We start from the raw sequence: 21812 nt of genomic DNA on the forward strand, positions 1-21812 counted from the left end.
GATTTACATCAAATAATAAGGTAACATATACTAAACTGCACTTGATTTACATCAAACTGGATTTGATTTGCACCAAATCCTACTAATTTATACTAGAGGTCTACTTATACGAAATTGTACGAAACACAAATTGTGAGGCCTCGGATCCATCAATTTCCTGTGAAATTCGGATCACCAGGTAATATGTCTACAGCCAATAGTCTTACAGCGCGTCGTTATCAAAGCTTTGCGCTCTCCATCTATTTAAGCAGCTCCAACTTCCAAATTTCCTTATACAACGACTCTTTATCTAAAACAGTAACAATTTTAGCTACTCTCTTTTCCTTTCTTTCCTTGCGTTTCGGGTGCAACAACCAAGGACCATGTTGTTTGCTTGTGCTATCATTGCTCTTATTGTTATACTATTCAGCCGCTGGGTGTATAGGTGGAGAAACCCCAAGTGTAACGGGGTATTACCACCAGGTTCGATGGGGCTACCAATTATAGGAGAAACAATTGAGTACTTGACCCCTTATGCAACAGATGATCCCCCACCATTCCTACAAAAAAGAATCTCAAGGTATACGTAACCCTTTTTTTTTTACCTCCTACCCCCTCTCTACACCCTTCTCATTCCAATCTATCAGATACAGAATTCAAATCTTGAATTAGACAATGAAAAAAATTCTAATAGCCCTCTTCTAACTATTGGACCAATCTCAATACTCCTAGTTATCTAACCACTTCTTGACTAGCTATCACATATATATTTTAACAATATTACAGCAGTAGTAGTAATAAATTAAGAGACGGGTTTATTTGGATAGAATATTATTTGAAATATTATTTGGAATAATTACTGTAGCATTTTTTGTAATTTGATGTATGTGAGATAAAAAGGTGGTTGGAAATATAAAAAGATAAATTAGAAAATGTGTTTATGATGCAAGCGAAATATTATTTAGGATAAATTTACTATCCAAACAAACCCAGATATTTGCCTTTGTAACATATCATCATGTCATTTGTAACATAACATCATCAGCAGTAAGATATATTGTATTACCCTTTTTGTCGACTCCTCTAATATTCTTTTGCATTTTATTTGTGCTTTTGTCTTGCCTTTTCTTTGTTTCTTTGAGAATTTTCAGGTACGGGCCAATTTTTCGCACGAATATACTTGGGCAGTCGGTCGTTATATCAACTGATGCTGAAGTCAACTACCGTGTCTTCCAGCAAGAAAATAATGGTTTCGAGCTCTGCTATAGTGAGAGTTTCACCCGGGTAACTGGGAAACAAGGTTTAGCTGGCTATCATGGAGACTTCCACAAGTACCTCAGGAGCTTAATGTTGAAGCTTGTTAGCCCTGAAGCCTTAAGAGAGAAGCTGATAAACGACATGGTTGACAACACTCGAGAGCATCTAAGTTCTTGGAGTAAACTTGGAAAAGTAGATGCTAAAGATGGAACTGATGAGGTAAATTAATTTGCATCCTACTATTTGATTATATTAATCAGGATGAATTTGGACTATACGTACAGAGCATTGCATGAAAAGTAGTAATTAACATTCTCATTTTGTACAGATGTTATTTAAACTTGCTGCCGAGAAGATGCTTGGCTATGAAGAAAGCAAGGCTCGGAAAAAATTGAGAGAATGTTATTCGACATTCATGGATGGCATGATCTCAATTCCTCTCAACTTCCCTGGAACAGCATTCTATGCTTGCTTACAAGTAATCAATTGTAGTGGTTGTTCGTCATTTGGAATTCTTTTTATATTGAAAGATCGATGTCCATTATTCCTAAAAAAAAAAAGATTTTCATTATAAATATATGTAAAATATAAATGCTTTCATATATGCTGTATCAGATTGAACGAACCATATGATTTTCATTTTCCAGGGACGTAAGAAAGCAATGAAGGTCATCAAGGACATCTTTGAGATGAGGCGCTCAGGCAATCACACTAAGAGGGTCCTTGTGGATCATTTACTTGAGCAAATAGAGAAAGAAGACACCTTTTTGAATGAAGAAATTGCGATGGACTTAATATTCTTGTTTCTGTTTGCTGCCCATGAAACAACTGCAACAGTTATGACTTTGACCCTGAGGCTTCTAAATGACCATCCAAATGTTATGGCTGAACTAAAGGTCCATGACTTTCCAAAACAATTACTCCCGTTGTTATCTGTATCAACCCTCTAATTCTCCAATTCTTGTCCAAGTTCAATACTTAAAGGATTAATATTCTCTATACATTGACAGTATACATTACTATCATTGGATGTTTACGTTAACAGAGTATATAAGATTACTTCACACTTAAATAGCTAATCATTTTTGCAGAGAGAGCATGAAAAAATTCTTAAAATGCGAGAAACTAAAGATTCTCGTGTTTCATGGAAAGAGTACAAGTCTATGGCTTTCACGCACATGGTATGTTTCAATTAACCAGACATTTCATTGTATCTAGCATTTGAATCATATAGTGAGCTACACCATTTACATATTAAGTTTTGTTGTCTGCTGTAGGTTATAAATGAAGTAGTTAGGGTTATAAATGTTGCCCCTGGGATTTTTCGCAAAGTTCTCAAGGATGTTGAAATAAAAGGTATACTTCAATCTGTCATTTGGCATCTTCTTGAAAATCATTTATCACACTTTCTTTATTTTGAACCCATGATGCCTTTCTCCTACAGAAAAAAAGAAAAAAGAAAAAGAAAAAGAAAATAAAAACTCTCTTTAGTAACTTGGGTTGGGCATCTTTTTCATGGTAGTAAAACTATAGAAAATAAACAATTTGTTTCCTTTGTTCTTCCTTTCCTCCATTATAACTTATAGTTTTGACTAATAAGTACGAATGATTTGTAGGGTATACAATTCCTGCTGGTTGGAAGATAATGGTTTGTCCAGCATTAATTCATTTGGATCCTAATCGATACGACAACCCCTATGAATTTAACCCATGGCGATGGGAGGTAATTTAATTATTGACAGATTCAAGTAATTTACACACAAGAAATATAAAATTGCAGAACAAAAGTTATACAAAATCAAGCAAAAATAATTTAGGTTTTCCCTGCTGTTATTTCAATCAAAAGGGCCAAGAATTGCATACGGGATCAAAAAATTTCATGGCATTTGGTGGAGGTGTGAGGCTTTGTGTTGGTGCTGACTTTGCAAAGTTGCAGATGTCAATTTTTCTGCATTACATGGCCACAAAATATACGTAAGGGTTTCTAAATCACAATTCCCGCCATCTTTGCTTAAATATATATAGAAGCTAATTCTAATATATTATAAATTGATGTCAACTTAACTTCTTCGGTTTTTTAATATGTACGATTGCAAGAAGAAAATGATAACTGATCAAAAAGCTTGTATAATTTGAATTTTCAGCTGGAGAGTTATCGATGAAGGAGACAAAATCCGGATACCTATTGGTGTTCGTTTCCGCAAGGGATTGCGTATTGAGATTTCGGAGAACGAATAGATTGTCAGCAGGGCAGTTCTCCAGTGAATTTACCTTTCAGAAGCGTATTTGTGATGTAATAATATACTGTGTTTTGCAAAATTAATTAGTTTGCTTACTACTTTGGGCTGTATTACATTGTAATGTTGTAAGTGCCTAATAAACAACATTCTAGCTGGTTTCTTTCTTGAAACTATAGAGAGTGTTGTCCTTTCTCTTTTTTAGTTGCTTTCCACTTATCTAATTGTTGAAGATTGTATAATAGTTGCAGTTTGAGCTTGGAGTAATTGTTTTTCTTCACTAAATCAATACAATGATTTTATTTATGAGGATAAATCAAGCCAAGAACAAAAAAAATATGTAGTAAGTATTACTCTTTCCATCTTGTAAAGTTTGTCGCACTTCATGAATTGCAATTTGTATTAACAGAGAATAGAATTTGAAACTTGATGTGCCATTTCTCGTTTCATGAAAAGCTAAGTGCTGTACTAGCACGTAAAGAATTGTGGGGCATGATACTTGTTCAATCCCGTGTTTTATTCAAACCCTAGATATTTTATTCAAACCCTAGATATTGAAAGTTTTACCAATAGTTTTCAAAATTTTACCAAATCTTAGATCATTGTGGTTTTAGTTTCTGGGTAACTGTTACATACTACAAAAGTTGTTTTAGTTTCCTTGATAATAATCTGTAGGCCCATAAAATGGCACATGCATTGAACATTTACGGAGTGTCTAAGGAGTAAATGACTAAATGAAGAAATTAAATACAAATATGTTAGCCAATTTACAGAGGTGACAAATAATTTGGAACAGTCAAACTAAGAAAGTATGACAATATCAATGGCATAGAGGGAATTTCTCTGTGGCCTGACTCTCTTTATCCTGGAATCCATGTTTTCAAATTTAGATCAGACCGATTGGTCAAACCGCAAATCGGCCAAGTGTTTGGTCCAAGTCTTCCTCAAAAGCCAGTTGTCAAAAGCTCAGCCAAACCCAGTAAAAACTCGAGTTTGACCAAAAACCGGCTAGAACCTGGTTTTTCCATTTTTCTATCTTGATGGTTTTTTTTCCTTTGACTCTTTGACCATGTAGAGAGTTTCATATCTTTGCAACTTTCCAACAACTAAAAAATCCAAATAAAATGGTGAATGTCAACTAATTCACTTGGAGATTGTAGCATGATTTATGCCATAGACACGTATAATTTTCTTCAACTCTACTGTCATTTATGCCTCTTCTTTGCTTGAATCTGAGATTAATTCATGGCTTAGGTAATTGTTCTTTTTATTGAATCTGAAATGTTTCATTAAGAACCCAACTCAAGAGAAAAATTCCATTCTCTAAATTCTTTAAGTTCTCGAAAGATTTCATATTAAATAGGAAAAATAGAAAAAAGAAAAGAGAAGAGAGAGGAGGGGAAAAGAAAAGAATGAAGAAAATAGAAAGCTTTCATGTTTATTTATTGTGTGTGATGAAAGAAAAAAAGTAGAGTTCTGATATAGAGAAAGAAGAAGAAAATGAGAGAGAGAGAGAGAGAGAGAGAGAGAGAGGAGGAATTGGCAAAGAAAGAATAAGGAAGATGGATTAGATTTGATATTTGTTAGCATTGATGAATACCCTAAAAATTTATGTTAATTGCATTTTGGCCCTTCATTATTTTAACAAAGTGTAGGATAATCTAATCTATTTTCCAAGTTACATTTTTATCTATAATTTTTAAATTTTTTTAAATTAAATCTTTTTGAACTAAATCTAAACTTATCAAATATGTAAATGAAGTTGTAAACCACCAATTTATGGATAAATTTTATACATTAGTATTTTTATATATTATTAATATATATAAGACGTGTTTATGACGTCATTTGATTCGACCTCTTATTGATTCTGATTGAATCCATTGACCCTAACCTTTGAATTCGGCTGAGTCGATTCTTGATCCGAATCTAAAAACATAGCTGTAACTGGATATAGTAGGAATGGAATGGACTTTCCCACCATAAAACGTCAATCTAATGGCATTTAAGCACGACACGTAGTTGAATTCTGGAAGGCACTCCACGACTAACACAGAGCATCACCTAAGACCACGCACATATTGCCCCCAAAACTCTGACATTATTTTTTCTTCTCTCTTTCCCCACAAACACCAAAGCAATATCGTGTAGGAGGTCTTCGGCAAGTTGATGCATTGCCGATGCAGGTGAAGTTGCGGATGCATCTAATTTTTTAAAAGAAAAACATCAATGACCTCAAAATCACCAAAATCTAACTATTTTTGGCTTGAATTAAGAACATGCTTCCAAGTCTCCATCAAAGAACTATCAAGCTCTATAGAAGTAATTGATATAAAAAAATAAAAATAAAAAATAAAAAACCTCTTCGGCCACACCTCATAATTTGATGGACACGAAGTTGGGGATAGTTATAATTTACCACACAAGTTGAAACTTATACAATTTGGCCCCTTTCGTAGTTCTAATGCAGGCTGACAAATTACGAAAACAACTTGCATTTTGGAGGACTCCTCTGAATGAGTGTGACAGTCTTTTATGATAGGAATGGCTTGTGTGAAAGTATAGAAGTGAAATTAAATGTGGTTAATTTATAACTCACTTGTGGTTAAAAGATCTCACATAGTTTATGGAAATAAATTCATGTTTTTATGGAATAAACACAAATTTTTCTAAACTATGTATATAAGGTACATAATGAAGATGTAAGTAGCAGTCGCCGATGTCAATTTATTTCTTTAAGTGTCGTTCCGCAATTAAGAGAATCAATCAGACGACATTTGGTATGAAAGAAGAAAAAATAAATGAGGAATAGAAGAGAAAAAAGTCACACAAAGGTTGAAATCACTTTGTCAATAGTTTTGTAGAAAACATAGTGGCAAATGAAATATAAAATTTGGTAATAGTACTACGGTGGTTATATCAAAACAATGCAGAGGCACATGATTATACGTGAATACTTGTTTGACGCAAGAAAGGGTATTTCGTTAGAGAAAAATACATGATACCAGTAAGAAACGAACCATTTAGATAGAGTAATATGCGTAGTACGAATAAGAAAGCATTCATTAAACAAATACGATAATCAAGGTAAATAAGGATTTTTTTTTTTTTATAATAGTGGATCTATATAATCAAGGCAAATAACAACCACTATCAATATCTCATTTTATCTATCTTCTCATAACACCTAACAAAGTACTTTCCTTAATGTAGAAATTTAATATTATAAATATGTAAGTACATGTTTGTTTTAAACAATGGGCATACAAGCTAATATCTAAATCTAATTATTTTACTTTTCAAGTTTTTAAGTAAATCTTAACTTTTAATAGTAATACCAATTATGTGTATGTGTCATGCATCTAATCATGATAATATATATATTGTTCAAGTATATAAGATTAACTCTTATTAGAATAATCATTTTTTATTTCAACTTTTTTATTTTCCAAATTCTTGTGCATAAATAATTGCTAAAATACCTAGGGTAACATAAAACTAAATAAGGTTAAGAGAGAGGAGTGCTCAAGTGAAAAAATAGTTGTAATAATAGTCTTTTTTATGAATTTTTATACTTTCTCTTCCAATTGTTTTTACCTAAATTATTATCAAAACAGCAAAGAAAATATTTCCCTTAATGTAGCATACCAAAATTTTTATATTCTTTAATGAGGCATAGGTTAGTGACATCATCTACATAGTTTTTTCTTAATTATTCATTACAGTTTAGAATGAGCTGATACATATTTTTTATAGCCAAAAGAGTAAAAAAATTAAAGAATGTTTTTGGATAGGGTATTATTTGAAATATTTCTCTCTTGTCATTAATCAAACTCTCTTATTCTTCCTTTTTTTTCTTCTCTCTTAAGCCCAACATTAAAAGGACCATCACATTGTCTACCACTCCGGAGAGTAATTGCCTTACAATGCTCCCATGGATTGATTTCGGTTTTGCTTGGTAACTCCCCTTAGTTTCTATGGTTCACGGCATTGGCAATTTGATCGAGTTGGACTCCTACATTTCTATACATTGAGGTTAATTGATCCATTCTTCCCTCTAGTCATTCAAATCTCTCCAAGGTTGTTTTAGCTAATCTATCCATATTACTATTGGTAGTATTGGCTAATTTTTCAATGGCCATCTCCCATGAGGGTTTGGATTCAATTGGTGCTTGTTTTGATTGAAAAGCCCGTGGATTGGTTGGTCTTTGTTGATTTTCTTGGTCTCTCCACCCAAAGTTTGGATGATTCTTCCACCCTTGATTGTAAGTGTTGGAATAAGGATTGTTTTGATTTGGCCAGTTGAAATTGTTCACATATTGTACCTGTTCAATAGTAGCACAATTAGTACTTTCATGATTTCCTCCACAAAGAGTACAACATGCTACATTACCCTTAGAAGTTGGACCGACCTCACCATGTCTATTTAGCACTGTTATCACATTGTCCATTTTTGCACTTAACATGTTGAAAGCATCTAGTTCATACATACTTGCATGTCTTTAATATTACCTCTCTCGTTAGCTCATTGGTAGTTATTAGCTACAATTTTTTCAATTAATTGTTAAGTCTTATTGGCTGACTTCCCCATAAGTGCTCCACTTGCAACTGCATCAACATGAGTTTTTATAGCATATGTTAAACCATTATAGAAGGTTTGTACAGTTAGCCACTCAAGAAGTCTAAGGTGTGGACATCTCCATTGCAATTCTTTGTACCTCTCCCAAGTCTCATATAATGATTTACTGTCCTATTGAGCAAAACTTGTTATTTCCAGGCGTAGTTTAACAGTTTTTCCAAGTGGAAAGTACTTATTCAAGAAAGCCTTAGATAAATCAGTTCAAGTAATGAAAATGTTTGGTGCATGTGAATTAAGCCATACCTTAGCCTTATCTCTTAAAGAGAAAGGAAACAATCAAAACTTTATAGTATCGTCACTTACTCCATTAAACTTGATTGTGTTACAAATCTCCAAGAAATTAGCTAAATAAGCATTTGGATCCTTTGTTGTATTACCTTCAAATTGTTCTTGTGAGAGCATTTGAATCAATGCCGGCTTAATCTCAAAGTTATTTGCATTGACTGCCAGTCAAGCAATACTTGTTTGAGATCCTTCCGTAGATGGCAAAGCAAAATCTCTCAAGACTTGTTGATTGCGATTTGCACGTTCCTCCGCCATTTCTTCTAAATGAGGCAATTCAATGACAATTCCACTTTCACTCTCCACTTCTTCTTGTTGAGCTTGCTGTCATGCTAAATGCCTTCTCCTATTTGTCATTTTCTCGATTTCAGGATCAAACGGTAGTATGTTATGGAGAGATTGGTGCATGCACTACAAAACACCAAATTTAAGAAGAGTTAGTACAATTTCGACTACTTAATATAAACTAGTAAATTGGCACCTATCATACAAGGAAAATTAAAAAACTAAAACAAGTTTAGATTAATAAGCTTGTTTTTGCCCTAATATTATCCGAAATCCAAGGCAATCGCGCCAAAAACTTGATGTGGTCTAGACTTTCAAGTTAAATTGTCCCATGTGAAAAATTATTATTATGGAGTAAGTGACGATACTTTACCAATTATCCCACGTGAAAGACATTATGTATTACATTGACAAAGAAGATTTTTAAGTTCCATGTGGTGCAAAACGATTGCATCTAATCGAAGCAAGAAAATTTGGGGAAATAAAGAGTTAACACTTGGTATCAATGTTCAGATAAATATGCATAAAAAATGTCTCAGATTTTCTTCTTTATCTGTTTTGGCTGATTGGCATTGTTCAATGCACAGATATGCTTCATAACAATTGGTTCCTGATATAGGAAAGAAAATCAGATAAGAGATTTCTAGATTTGGCTAAGTATCATTTTGGTTATGAATGGCCCTGCAGTAATGGAAGAGCTAATTGTGAATTATGTCTAGATCCGCAATATTTGTGACCGGAAGTTCTTCATTAGAACCAATATCTTTGAAACCTTTGTTCTGGGTTGTTGCTTTCTGTGTTTACTCCAACTTAGTAAAGAATTAAAATTGGTGAAAATGAAGGAGCAGAGAAAACATCCTTGACATCATGGGTAATACGTAAGTACTGACATTAGTATAAACAATGGATTTCATTCATGAATCTGAAAGATAAACAAGATAATTACTTCTGAAGTAGCTTCTCAGCTTTAGAATTAAGTCATTCTACTCATCTTACTTGTCACGATTGTCTTTGGTTTTTCTTTCCGATATAGTGTCTTTTTTTCTTTTTTTTTTTACTTTTTGTGAATGGAAGGTTACAACTGGTTGATAATTACTTAATTCAACTCTCAAATGGACATTATCGAAATAAAATTCAACTTCAGCATAATGAGGTTTATAAGACCATCATCTATTAATTTGGTTGATTTTGATTGACGGGTATTTTACATACGTGCAAGCTAAAAAATACCGAATTACACCCGTTCACTGTAAGTATACAGATCAACTAGTAGTTTAGGGTATATATCGGGTCGATCCCACAGGGAAGAGTGAACAATTACCGGTATTACTAAAGCTTCTCTATTATTTAGACTATCAATGAATTATAACAAATTAAAACCTACTGAAATTATGCAAGAAAATAGCAAATGAAAGCTCCTTAGGTTGTGGTATCCGTAACTACTCATGCAAGTGCTATATTTGGATCATGAATTACTACATCTAGGCTAGTTATGGTGTAATTTCCTTATGCATTTGAATCCTACTTTCGTAGTGAATCAATTATACTTATAACTAATCCATACCTATTCTCATGGTTATGAAATTAGCTACAAGTTCATTTCTTCAATGAAATTACATGAAATGAATCACTAAAAACCACATAGATGCACCTCTACTTTCGTAAGTGTACTCCCTATGTTTAGCACTTCTTGAACTAGTGTTAAATCTCAATTTTCATTGCAGAAACAACACCTTAGATAATCACAATTAATGGTACCAGATTAATCATGATTTAAAGAGCCAAAGTGCTAAATAACTTTCTCAAATCATAGCAGTCAAATAACCAAATAATAAACACTAACAATTATAGAAAGTTCAACCAAACCCAAGGTATAAACCCAAGGTATGACCTAAATTTTTCCAAAGCAAAAATAACCGCAAGAAGCTCCTTCTCAGTGGTGGAATAATTCAACTGGGCTCCATTCAATGCTCGGGATGCATAATAGATGACGTGAGCTGCCTTCCCTACTCTTTGCCCCAACACAGCCCCTACAGCATGATCACTGGCATCGCACATAATCTCAAATGGTAGACTCCAATCAGGGGGCTGTATGATTGGGGGTGAAGTCAACAATTCCTTCAGCTTGTCAAAGGCTCTCTCACACTTGTCATCGAATTCGAAGGTCACATCCTTTTGTAGAAGTTGGAACAGCGGGGCCCCAATTTTTGAAAAATCCTTGATGAACCTTCGATAAAAACCTCCATGTCCAAGAAAAGAGCGCACCTCCCGCACACTCGCGGGGTAAGGTAATGCAGAAATAATGTCTACTTTAGCCTTGTCAACTTCTATGCCCTTAGACGATACAATATGACCCAGGACTATCCCGTGCTCAACCATAAAATGACATTTTTCCCAATTAAGCACAAGATTAGTCTCTATACACCTTATCAGAATCAATTTCAGGTTATCTAAACACGTATCAAAGCTATCACCATACACACTGAAATCATCCATGAAAACTTCAATAATTTTCTCAACATACTCAGAAAAGATGCTTACCATACATCTTTGGAAAGTCGCAGGTGCATTGCATAACCCAAATGGCATTCGTCTGTAGGCAAAGGTCCCGAACGGGCACGTGAAGGTTGTCTTCTCTTGATCCTCCGGAGCAATTGCTATCTGAAAGTATCCTGAAAATCCATCCAAAAAGCAATAATAAGCTCTACCAGCTAAACGTTCCACCATTTGGTCAATGAAAGGGAGAGGGAAATGGTCCTTTTTTGTGACGGCGTTTAGCCTACGGTAGTCTATACATTGCCTCCATCCAGTGGGTTTTCGCACTGGCACGAGTTCACCCGTCTGGTTGGCCTCCACCGTCACTCCTGCCTTCTTTGGGACTACCTGGACCGGACTCACCCAAGGGCTATCAGATATTGCAAAGATGATCCCTACATCTAGCAATTTTAGAATTTCTTTCTTTACATCTTCCATCATGAGGGGATTGAGCTTTCTTTGAGCCTGCCTAACAGGTTTGGCATCGTCTTCTAACCTAATCCGGTGCATACAGATGGTCGGGTTGATCCCCCTAATGTCTGCGATTGTCCAGCCTATCGCCTCTTTATGCTCCCGAAGGACCCGGATCAATTTCTCCTCCTGGATTTTTGACAGTGCCGATGAGATAATCACCGGGAGCGTCTCATTATCACCTAGATATGCATATTTCAGGTGCTCTGGTAGAGGTTTCAACTCCAGTACAGGTGCCTGCACCACAGATGGCAATACCCTCTGGTGAGGCTCGGGAGTAAAAATAGGTAAAATTTCATACCTTTTCGTGGTGGTCTGCAACGAGTGTAATGCACCTATTGTGCATTTTAAATCCTCACTCCACTCCACCTGATGAGTTGTCTCCAACTCGAGGTGTTTGGTTAAAGCCACCTCCAGCTCATCCCTGCCATCAGTTTCAAACACTTCCTGCACTACAGGGTCAATAGCACTCACAGAAAAAACTGAGCTAAAGTTGGAGTTCGAGGGTTATTTCATAGTATCAAAAATATTAAAATGCACAATTTCCCCATCAAACTCCATGGACAGAATACCCTTATTAACATCAATTTTCGTCTGTGCTGTGCTCATAAAAGGTCTACCCAATAACAGAGGTGAGGGATCAGGGGAGTGATCATCATCCATATCAAGTACATAAAAATCAGCTGGAAACACCAAATCATTAACTTTTACCAACACATCTTCAACCAACCCATCAGGATACGCATTAGTTCGGTCAGCTAATTGAATGATTATTTCAGTTTCTTTTAATGGACCTAATTTTAGAGAAGCATAGATAGACTTAGGCATGACATTTATTGATGCTCCCAGATCCAACATGGCCCTTCTGATCACAGTATTACCTATCTTACAAGGAATAGTAAACATACCTGGGTCCCCGCACTTTGGTGGGAGCTTTCTCTGCAGGACCGCAGACACATTTTCCCCAACTATGACCCGTTCATCTCCCCTCAATCGCCTTCGGTTGACACACAAGTCCCTTAGGAACTTGGCATATTTTGGTACTTGTTTGATGGCGTCTAAGAGGGGGATATTTATCTCAACCTTGCGAAAAACCTCCAAAATCTCCTTCTCCTTATCCTGTTTCTTTGATTTTTCCAACCTGCTAGGAAAAGGAGGCGGGTTAGTTTTAACTGTAATTATTGGGTCAGGAAGTACCTTTGGATCTGCACCATTGCTGTCCTCCCTTTCGAGCTCATTTTCGATCTTCTCCTCATCCTTGTCCTTGGGAATCATAGGTTCAGGCCCCTGAATTTCTTTCCCACTCCTTAGGATCATTGCGCTCACGTTCTTCGGATTCAACTCCGGTTGAGATGGCAGCTTCCCTTGGTTCTGGGACTCCAAACGGTTCATTCTGGTGGCCAATTGACCTATCTGATTCCTTATGTCCTGCATCTCGGAGTCCATCTTCTGCTGATTTTGCATAATAGCTGCCTCCGTCCTTTGCTGATTCTGCGCCATGGTTGTCATCATTTGTTTCAGCATCTCATCCGTAGATGAACCAGATTGAGGGGGCGGAGGTGGTCGGGGTTGGTATTGCTGCTGGTACCCTGGTGGCTTATTCGGCACAAAGTTAGACTGCCTGTTCGGCGTGAAGTTGGATTGCCTATTCCCACCATAACTGAGGTTGGGATGATCTCTCCACCCGGGGTTGTAGGTGCTTGAGTAAGGGTCATACTGCTTCCTTGGCGCGGGCGCGTGGTCAGCCATGTTCACCTGTTCCGCAGTTTCTTCCTGAATCATTGGGCACATGTCTGCAGAGTGACCTATACCAGTGCAAATCCCGCATACCCTGGCTTGTGATGCATTTCTCACAGCCTGTTGCCTAACGAACGCAGTCAACTCATTTAGCTGCTGCTGCACAGAGGGTGTCTCTATCTCATTCACCCTACGTATTGGGACATCCTCTCTTGTACTGAATTGCTGTGAATTCTCTGCCATCCCCTCTATTAACTCCCGTGCTTCCTGAGGGGTTTTGTTCACCAGTGCCCCTCCACTTGCAGCATCAATGATGCTCCTGTCTCTAAAAATGAGCCCCTCATAGAAATATTGTATGATCAACTGCTCACTTATTTGGTGATGGGGGCACCTGCGCAACAAGCTCTTATACCGTTCCCAATACTCGTAAAGTGACTCCCCAGGATGCTGCTTGATCCCACAAATTTCTTTCCTTAGACTCGCAGCCCTGGACGCAGGAAAATATTTATCCAGAAATTTTTTCTTCAATTGACCCCACGTGGTGATGCTACCTGGTGACAGGTAGTACAACCAGTCCTTCGCAGAATCTTTCAAGGAGAAGGGGAATGCCCTCATTTTTATCTGCTCTTCTGTGATTCCCGGGGGTTTCATACTGTTGCAAACGACATCAAACTCCTGCAGATGCTTATACGGCTCTTCACCTGGTAAACCATGAAAAGAGGGTAAAAGCTGAATCAGACCAGATTTTAGTTCAAATAGAATATTGTCATTTAAAGCGGGGAAAATAATGCACAAAGGCTGCTGAGTCAAATCAGGAGCAGCCAACTCCCTTAATGTTTGTGCATTAGCCATGGTGAACTCCTCCTGGTCAGAGTCACTCGAAGTGTTACCAAACGAATCTGTTGGTTCAACTTCTGACTCGGGTCTTTGAGATGTAGCACTAGAGTGCTCTTCTCTGAGCTGTCTAGTTTCCTTTCTCGTTCTACGCGCGGTCTTCTCTACCTCAGGGTCAAAAATCAGATCACCTGTGCGAGAAGATCGAGGCATACACTAGAAGAAAACCAGCAAATTAGGACAAAAACAAATATGAATTTAAAAAAAAAACAAATAATAACGCCAGTCCCGGGCAACGGCGCCAAAAATTGACAGGTCGTCAGCCTGTGCAATAATAAAACCTGCTCAAACTAAAAGTGATTTCTGTAGATAGCGGTAAGCAGGGTCGAATCCACAGGGACTGGGAGTAATTGTTTCTTTTCTAAATTCACAGTGACAAAGGGGGATGTTCTTTTCTCAGGGGTGACAATTTAAACAATTAAGAATAAAATCCAGTAGGCAACTAAAAATCAAATGGCAATTCACTAAAACCAAAGTAATGTTAATTAAAGAATCTAGCCAAGAAATAACTTCAGCAATGGTTCACCTAATTGATCATCGAAGCAAAGGCAATCCCAATTATTTACCAATAAATAGGTTATAACTACCAAACAAGCGATGGCAGTCAACCCCTCCTTACTGTGTCGGTGATCAAGGTACGCCCGTTAATCACTGCTCTAATTGAGAAATAATCCTAGGTACGCCCGTAGAATTTAATTCCCCAATTGCCTTACGTATTAGAGGAGCCCTATTCTAACCAAATAACACACTACCAGGGTTATTTTAGATTAGCCCGCGTATCCCCCTGACACGAATCTAATGGTGCCAGTTGTCACTATTTTGAGGTAATTAAACAATTACGGATTTAATACCCCAATTGACAATAGATTACCAAATCAACTAATTATCCGGATCCAAGACAATCAATTAATTAAATAACTATAAGCATAACAATCAGGGAATACACGAATACCAATAAATAAAAGGGAAAGATTAAATTAAATCGATCTCACAATTTTCAGGTGCCCCAAAGCATCCGTCGTTTCTTGACTAGAACGAGGGGATTAGCTCATATTGGATGAACTAAGCCCGTGGGAAATTTCAGCAAAAGTCACGGACATTGTGTGTATTTCAAGAGCCGCAATTCGTCAAGCACTTAGAAGGCGAATGTAAGGCACGGGTAACAACTGAAGCTTTCTAATTGTTCCTAGCATTCGTAAAGCAAATTCACTCCAGAAGTACAATAAGGAAAAGTCAAAGAAAGTGGGCCTTAATTCCTTGCTCCTGACATGCGTGGAGACAAGCCAATGCAAGACTACAATAAACTAACAAGGAAAAGTCAAGAATTGGAGCTAAGCTCCCCTGCCATGCGCAGGAGTCCCAAAAGCAAAAAGTAGAAACTTCAAAGAAAAGTCAACAATTCTCCTTAAGCTCCAGACCGAAAAACTTCCCCACTCAGCTCTCCCCTTTTGATCCCTTTTTCTTCCTTTTTATTGCGGCGGCTCACCCGGAGGGACAAGCCCCCCGTCCGTCCTTTCTTGCGGAAATTACAAAAATGGGCATCATCTTCTTTTCCAAAAATACCCCTGGAACAAGCTTAATCATCTCAATTCTTTTCCTGCCAATTTGGCACCTGTCATCATATTTATATTCTACTCCCTGAAATAAACGTCAAATACTAAAAGTGAGTAGAATCCAGCAAATAAGTCCGCATCAAGTCAGGTAATAGGAGGAATTAATAATAAAATAAATGAATAAATTGCAACCTATCAATAAACTTTAGAAATACATATTAAACACAAAATCCAGAACTTGTATATTAACTAAAATTGGAATCAAATACAAAAGATAAAGATTTGGAAGGAATACAACCCTTGTCACATGAGCTTTCTTCCTTGCCTTCTTCATCCTCCATCTTCTTCTTCATCTAGCTAATAACAAGAATGGATGAACTATCCTACTCTATACTAAGCTAAACTAACACTAGGGAGATGAAAGAGCTACATTTCTGCAGTTTCAAGCTCTCCCGTAGCTCACTCTCTATTTTTCTGCTATGAACTCCCAATCTTCTTCTTCTTGCAATGAATTTGGCTCTTTAATGATGAAAGGTGGTCAAGAAATGAGGATTACATCCCCCTTTTACAGCTGGGAATGTTTCTCACATGTCTAGCATCCAATGTGAGTTGGTGGAGGTGAAATTGAGTTTTACGCGTACAGAGCAGCCTTTTCTGACCACAATCCGGCCAGCGATCCGAGCTGCTACAGTACCTCGGATCCGTATGGATCCGAGCTCGGTTCCACTAACCCAGAAACAACCGAGGGTTCGGATGAATAGTGGATCCGAGTGTGGATCACTTGCTCTGTTTTTGGCCCAACTTCAACCAATCTTTTCTTGATGTTAGAGGCTGAACCAGCTCATGTCTAAAACACGAAAGTTGTAGCCTTTTGAGTTATCTTTCTAATGCATCAAGAATCACCTCATTTGGATCTGTGTAGGCTGAGATATGACTGAAATACCCTTGCCTGCTCATTGCCCTGTTCCAGCTTCGACCAGTAGAAATTTGCTATTGTAATTCGGCATTTTGACCTGGAAAACCTTCAAACTGGATTTAGATGTCTTCACCAAAGTTGTAGATCTATCTCTTATCTTCAAATGGGTTCAAGAATCATCCCAATCCGATCATTGTAACTCAAGTTATAGCCGAAATACGAAAATGTGTCAAAACTGTCAAAATACACAAAATCCAAGTAAAAAGTGATAAAAACCTCATTTAATCACTTAAAAACATTTATTCACCAATTATAGCCAAAATGATTCATATTCTTCCAATAATATAACCAAAGTGACTAAAAATAATATAAAATGTCATACAATTATTACGTAAATTAGTCACTTATCATTGATCTCACAATGTACTTACTTTACTTGAAGGGTATCTTTATACTTCTAGATGATAATTAAATAATAAGTTTTATGGATTTTGCCAAGTTTTTTGCCAAGTTTGTTTGTTACAAGTTTTTTAAAAACTTTAGCTACAGTAATTTCAAAAAACTTTTCAAAATTTTTAAACTATACATTTCAAAATATTCAAAAAAAAAAACACACTTCAAAATTTTTTTTAAAAAACTTCTACAGCAAGTTACAGTAAAGTTTTAGACAAAAACCCACAAAACTCACCTTCCAAATGGGGCCTATGTTTGGCACTGCTACTCTCATTCTTCAGTTTTTCCTTTTTATTGTACAGCTTTTTTTTACCTTTTCATATACTATTTTCCATTTCTTTTGCATGTGCTTACAAAACGTCAACCTGTTTCTTCAATTGAAGCTGGCTTCTCTGTTTGGTGTGTATCTTTTGCTCCAAGAAGTTGGTATCTTCTATTCTTAAGTTTGTCTAAGAAACCGAATTCTGTGTTGCCCTTTTTTTTGTCACAAGGATTTTGATTTTGTTCTGTTGTCGATTATACTACAAGATCCATGTCTCACTTTAAAAAGTTTCAAGCATTGATCATCTTAATTGCCATGTATTTGCTTTTTGCATGATTATTTAGTCTATTTCTCTATTGCTGATAAGAAAAGAAAAAAAAAATATAGCACCTAACAAAAAAGTGTATAAATAGTAGAATAGAGCTACATGATGTAATTGATAGTTTTCTTTCTGTTAGAAAAGTAAAAGCCTTGATATGATAAGCATGAATGTTGGTTATCTAGAAACCTTTGGATAATAGTCTTCTGTTTTTGCCATGGATTATGTGATCAAAGAAAATTCTAATAGTATTCCTACTGTGATTCCTCAATTTGATCTGGGTCAAATCATGAGGAAAAACGATTGTACAAAAGATGCAGTTCTTAGATAGAAAAAAAAATGATTAGATAGAGCAATAAGCCTCATAGCCTAGAAACTTTGCCTCCTGGTATTGCATCTCCTTCGCCACTTGTAATATGATAGATGGTTCATTGCTTCAACTTTTGGTATGAATCAATATCAACTTTTTTAAGTAAAAAATGACAAGTAACATCTGTAATTTACCTGTAGTATTTGTCAGATTATCTTGCACATTTATACTGTGTAATGAGAAAAATCTTTTATGAACATTTTCTTAAGGAGAAAGTGTATGCTGACATGACATGCTTTACATAACTTTTAGCCAATACAATCACATTTTTTCATGGTTCACCTCCAACCAATAAAGTTTTTATGTTACCTGGACATAGCAAGAGAGTGCAACTTTGTTTACTTGTTGATATTTAGCAAGGAACCAAATCCAAGGAAAATACTATTCTCACGTGAAATAGAAAACTGCTTTTAGTTTTTAAATTTGTTCATGTTGCTCCTTATGTTTCTTTGCTAGAGTTTTATTTAATATATCTAAATCCACCTGCACAAAAGCATTTTGGATGGAAATTCATACTTGATAAAAATTAGAGATTAGCAAATGTGTTCTACAATCATGTACTGTTTGACGATGCACTCTTATTTTTATCAGTTGTATTTCACATAGTGACCCTTTAATTCAGCCTATAATGAAACCATTTAACCAGTTAACCAAAATCAGAAAAATATGCTTTATTACCATCAACAGGGACCTTTACATAATATAAAACATGATGACATTTCTCAAACTTTACAATATGTCAGATATATGTAGTTCATAGAATTACAATTAAGTAGTTTATTTGCAAAATATAGGGTATTGACTTTTTTTTCCTGAAGTTGTGCAATTAATAACCGTCCAGTCCTGTACTTTGTCCATCATTTGGACTAAGGTTGTTCCCGCAACGGATCTTCTGTCCCACACCCGTTGCTACTCTCTGTCCCACTTTTTATTGTATTGCTATTTCTCCTACATAAACATCATGTTTTAGTTCTTTTTTATTTTCTTAAGATCCAATAACTATTAATTGAGTAAAAAATAAATACAGTAGCTTCAAAAAACCAATATATAATAGAAAATTAAAAAATATAGCAGGAAATTCATAAAAAATCTCATTTTTTATGCATTTTGATTTTTTGAGTTTGTTAAATTTTGTGTATTACTTAATTAATAGTTATTGGATCTTAAGGAAACAAAAAAGAACTAAAACATGATGTTTATAGAAGAGAAATAGCAATATAATAAAAAGTGGCACAGAGTGTGTGACAGAAGATCCGTTGCGAGTTGTTCCTTGATTGCTGCGAAAAAACCGCGCTAAATACAACAAACCAGCCTCTCCAAAATCTGCTCATATGACTTCCTCAAGAAACCATGTGAAGCAAACTATACAACTTCATATCCTCTTTTGTTCATCATATATATTCTTGAAATTCTTGGTTGCTATTTTTTGTCATCATATTAGAATTCATTAACATTCTCTCCATCACTAGAAGTTAATGGATCCTAATATATGATATTAAGTAATTAAAATAAACTTTAAATTAGACAATTAGCATGCCAATGTATCTCTACTTGGGACCTAATTCTGCTGGAAGATGTGTAATTGCAACTAAAATAGCTTGACAGCTACATATGAATGATAGTTAGGGTGTTATTAGGCTATCTTTATAGCCATTGTGTACCTGTTTTTCCAACTAGAATTGTTGTACATGCTTATCCAATGACTATATTTTTGGGAGGGCCAAGGCTGTGCATTGCACAACATGTTTCCTCTAGTATTGTGCTAGAATGAAATAATTTTTAAGAAGTAAAAATAAAATGAGAAATCCGTAATGATCAACCGATCGGAGCACATCGATTAGGAAATAGGCGGACACAGGACAATGAGTGTAAATGGATTGTTTGGTTCGTGGTTGAGTAATTGGCAGCGCATAATAAGTTGTAAAATTTCATATGGAAAGGTAGACAGTAGGGCGAGCAATGGTGCAAATTTGGTAAATTCGGTGCAATGAATTTGTTAAATTCGGTTATTTGATTGGTAAATCTTTAAACCTATTTGGCGATTTCAATTTCGAATCGGGGGTAACCAATTTCATTTCACTTCCAAATTAAATTCAGAAATGGTTTGCTAGAGGTAGGTCCTATAATAGATGATGTTAAGGAGGCAGTGCTAGACACTCAGATTATTGATCTCAATTGGGCTCCGAGGTATTGTAATAAAGATGCAGACACTTTAGCACACTGCTAAATCGGGCTCTTTAATTGATTCCATTTGGAAATTATCTCCAAACTTTGTAAAACAATTTGTGTTGAATGATTTCCAACAAATTTAGTAGTAACATTTTGTATGTTTCTTATTAAAAAAATTTGAAAATGGTAATGATAACGGGTTAACCATTTTCAAGAGAAGGGAAATGGGAAATCAAAGGCGAAAAAGAACCGTCCATCAGCCCATAAAATCTACTTTTTGGGTCTCACAGTCTGAGTTCTTCCATTGCAAGGAGATAGCATCGACAACGAGTTCTGCGGTCTTTCTATCTTTTTCTCTGCAGTCTTTCCTGGTAAGACTAATAACTCCTCTTTTTTTTAAGTCTAATTTTTTTCCTATCAGTAGTAGACAAATTGGATAATTTGTATACTTTTGGCCCAATTGGTAATTTCCTTCTGGGTATTACTTTCATTGAAAACTTTTTTTATGGCTTTTCTTAGGGTTCATAAGGGCACTGAACAATTTGCTTGAAATGGAGATCGGTTCCTTTTATTCCTTCACTATATACGCAGATTTTTGTGACTAGTTTTGTTGTGCTTCGTCCTCATATTTTGATAACCACATTGCTGTCCTTTGTGATTGCATGTTCATGATCAACATTCCAGTTTTCCACTTCCTTGTTAGTCATGCTTTTTCAGTTATTGGTTCTTTTACTTTTACTTTAGTTCAAATGTTTAATTTCTGTGTTTGTTTGTGAACAAATGACTCTGTATTTTAGTCGCTAATTGTGGGTGTCCAGTGATTTTGATAATCTAAATGTAAATTTTTTCTCGGTGTCCAGTGATTTGTTTGTGTACTTTGACTTCAGTTGTTGTATGTTCCACAATTGGACTGAATTCGGGATGGAGCTGCGGACCCATACCTTGGCAGGGCAACCTGGATGGCAGCTGTTGGGGTAACAAATTTAACGATTTTCCTTCACTTGTATACAACCAGGTGGTAGCCATGGCATTGCTCTTTCCTCCTGGTATTGACTGGGCTGCAACTTGACACCATACTTTTACCTCTTGGGACTTCGCCATTATGGCTTTTATATTCATTGAGCAATCTCCCAAGGAGCATCAAGTGAGGAAAACAAAATTTTGATTCATATGCGAGAAATGGATTGAGAATTTGAGTCTCAAATGGTGTAGGACGAACGGGGTTTTCTACCCTGCATCCTATTCCTATTTTTGTCTCTAATCAGTGGTTAGAATTTTTGTGGATTTATCAGACATAAATTTTATGCCTGCTTGTATAGATGACTGTTAGTGATTCTTGTAGAATTAATATTCTCTGTGTTTGGCATGAATTTTTTTGGCTCATTTGGAGCGTATGCACCAGGAATATCAGTGTTGTTGTCCATCTTTTCCTAAGCAATTTTTTATTTGTTGCA

The 21812-nt window shown here is 36.0% G+C and overlaps 2 protein-coding genes across 2 annotated transcripts; both read left to right on the forward strand.

The window, feature by feature from the left end:
- Positions 1-362: 362 nt before the first annotated feature.
- Positions 363-1464, forward strand: LOC113759408 (cytochrome P450 708A2-like). Its single transcript, XM_027301980.1, has 2 exons — positions 363-559; positions 1131-1464. The coding sequence occupies exons 1-2, from the start codon at positions 363-365 to the stop codon at positions 1462-1464; spliced, it is 531 nt and encodes a 176-aa protein (XP_027157781.1).
- A 557-nt stretch (positions 1465-2021) lies between these two features.
- LOC113759409 (cytochrome P450 87A3-like) lies at positions 2022-3474 on the forward strand. Its single transcript, XM_027301981.1, has 6 exons — positions 2022-2132; positions 2328-2417; positions 2514-2592; positions 2853-2959; positions 3083-3210; positions 3381-3474. The coding sequence occupies exons 1-6, from the start codon at positions 2022-2024 to the stop codon at positions 3472-3474; spliced, it is 609 nt and encodes a 202-aa protein (XP_027157782.1).
- Positions 3475-21812: the final 18338 nt, after the last annotated feature.

Source organism: Coffea eugenioides, chromosome 2 (assembly GCF_003713205.1).
Source record: "Coffea eugenioides isolate CCC68of chromosome 2, Ceug_1.0, whole genome shotgun sequence".
Classification (NCBI taxonomy): domain Eukaryota; kingdom Viridiplantae; phylum Streptophyta; class Magnoliopsida; order Gentianales; family Rubiaceae; genus Coffea; species Coffea eugenioides.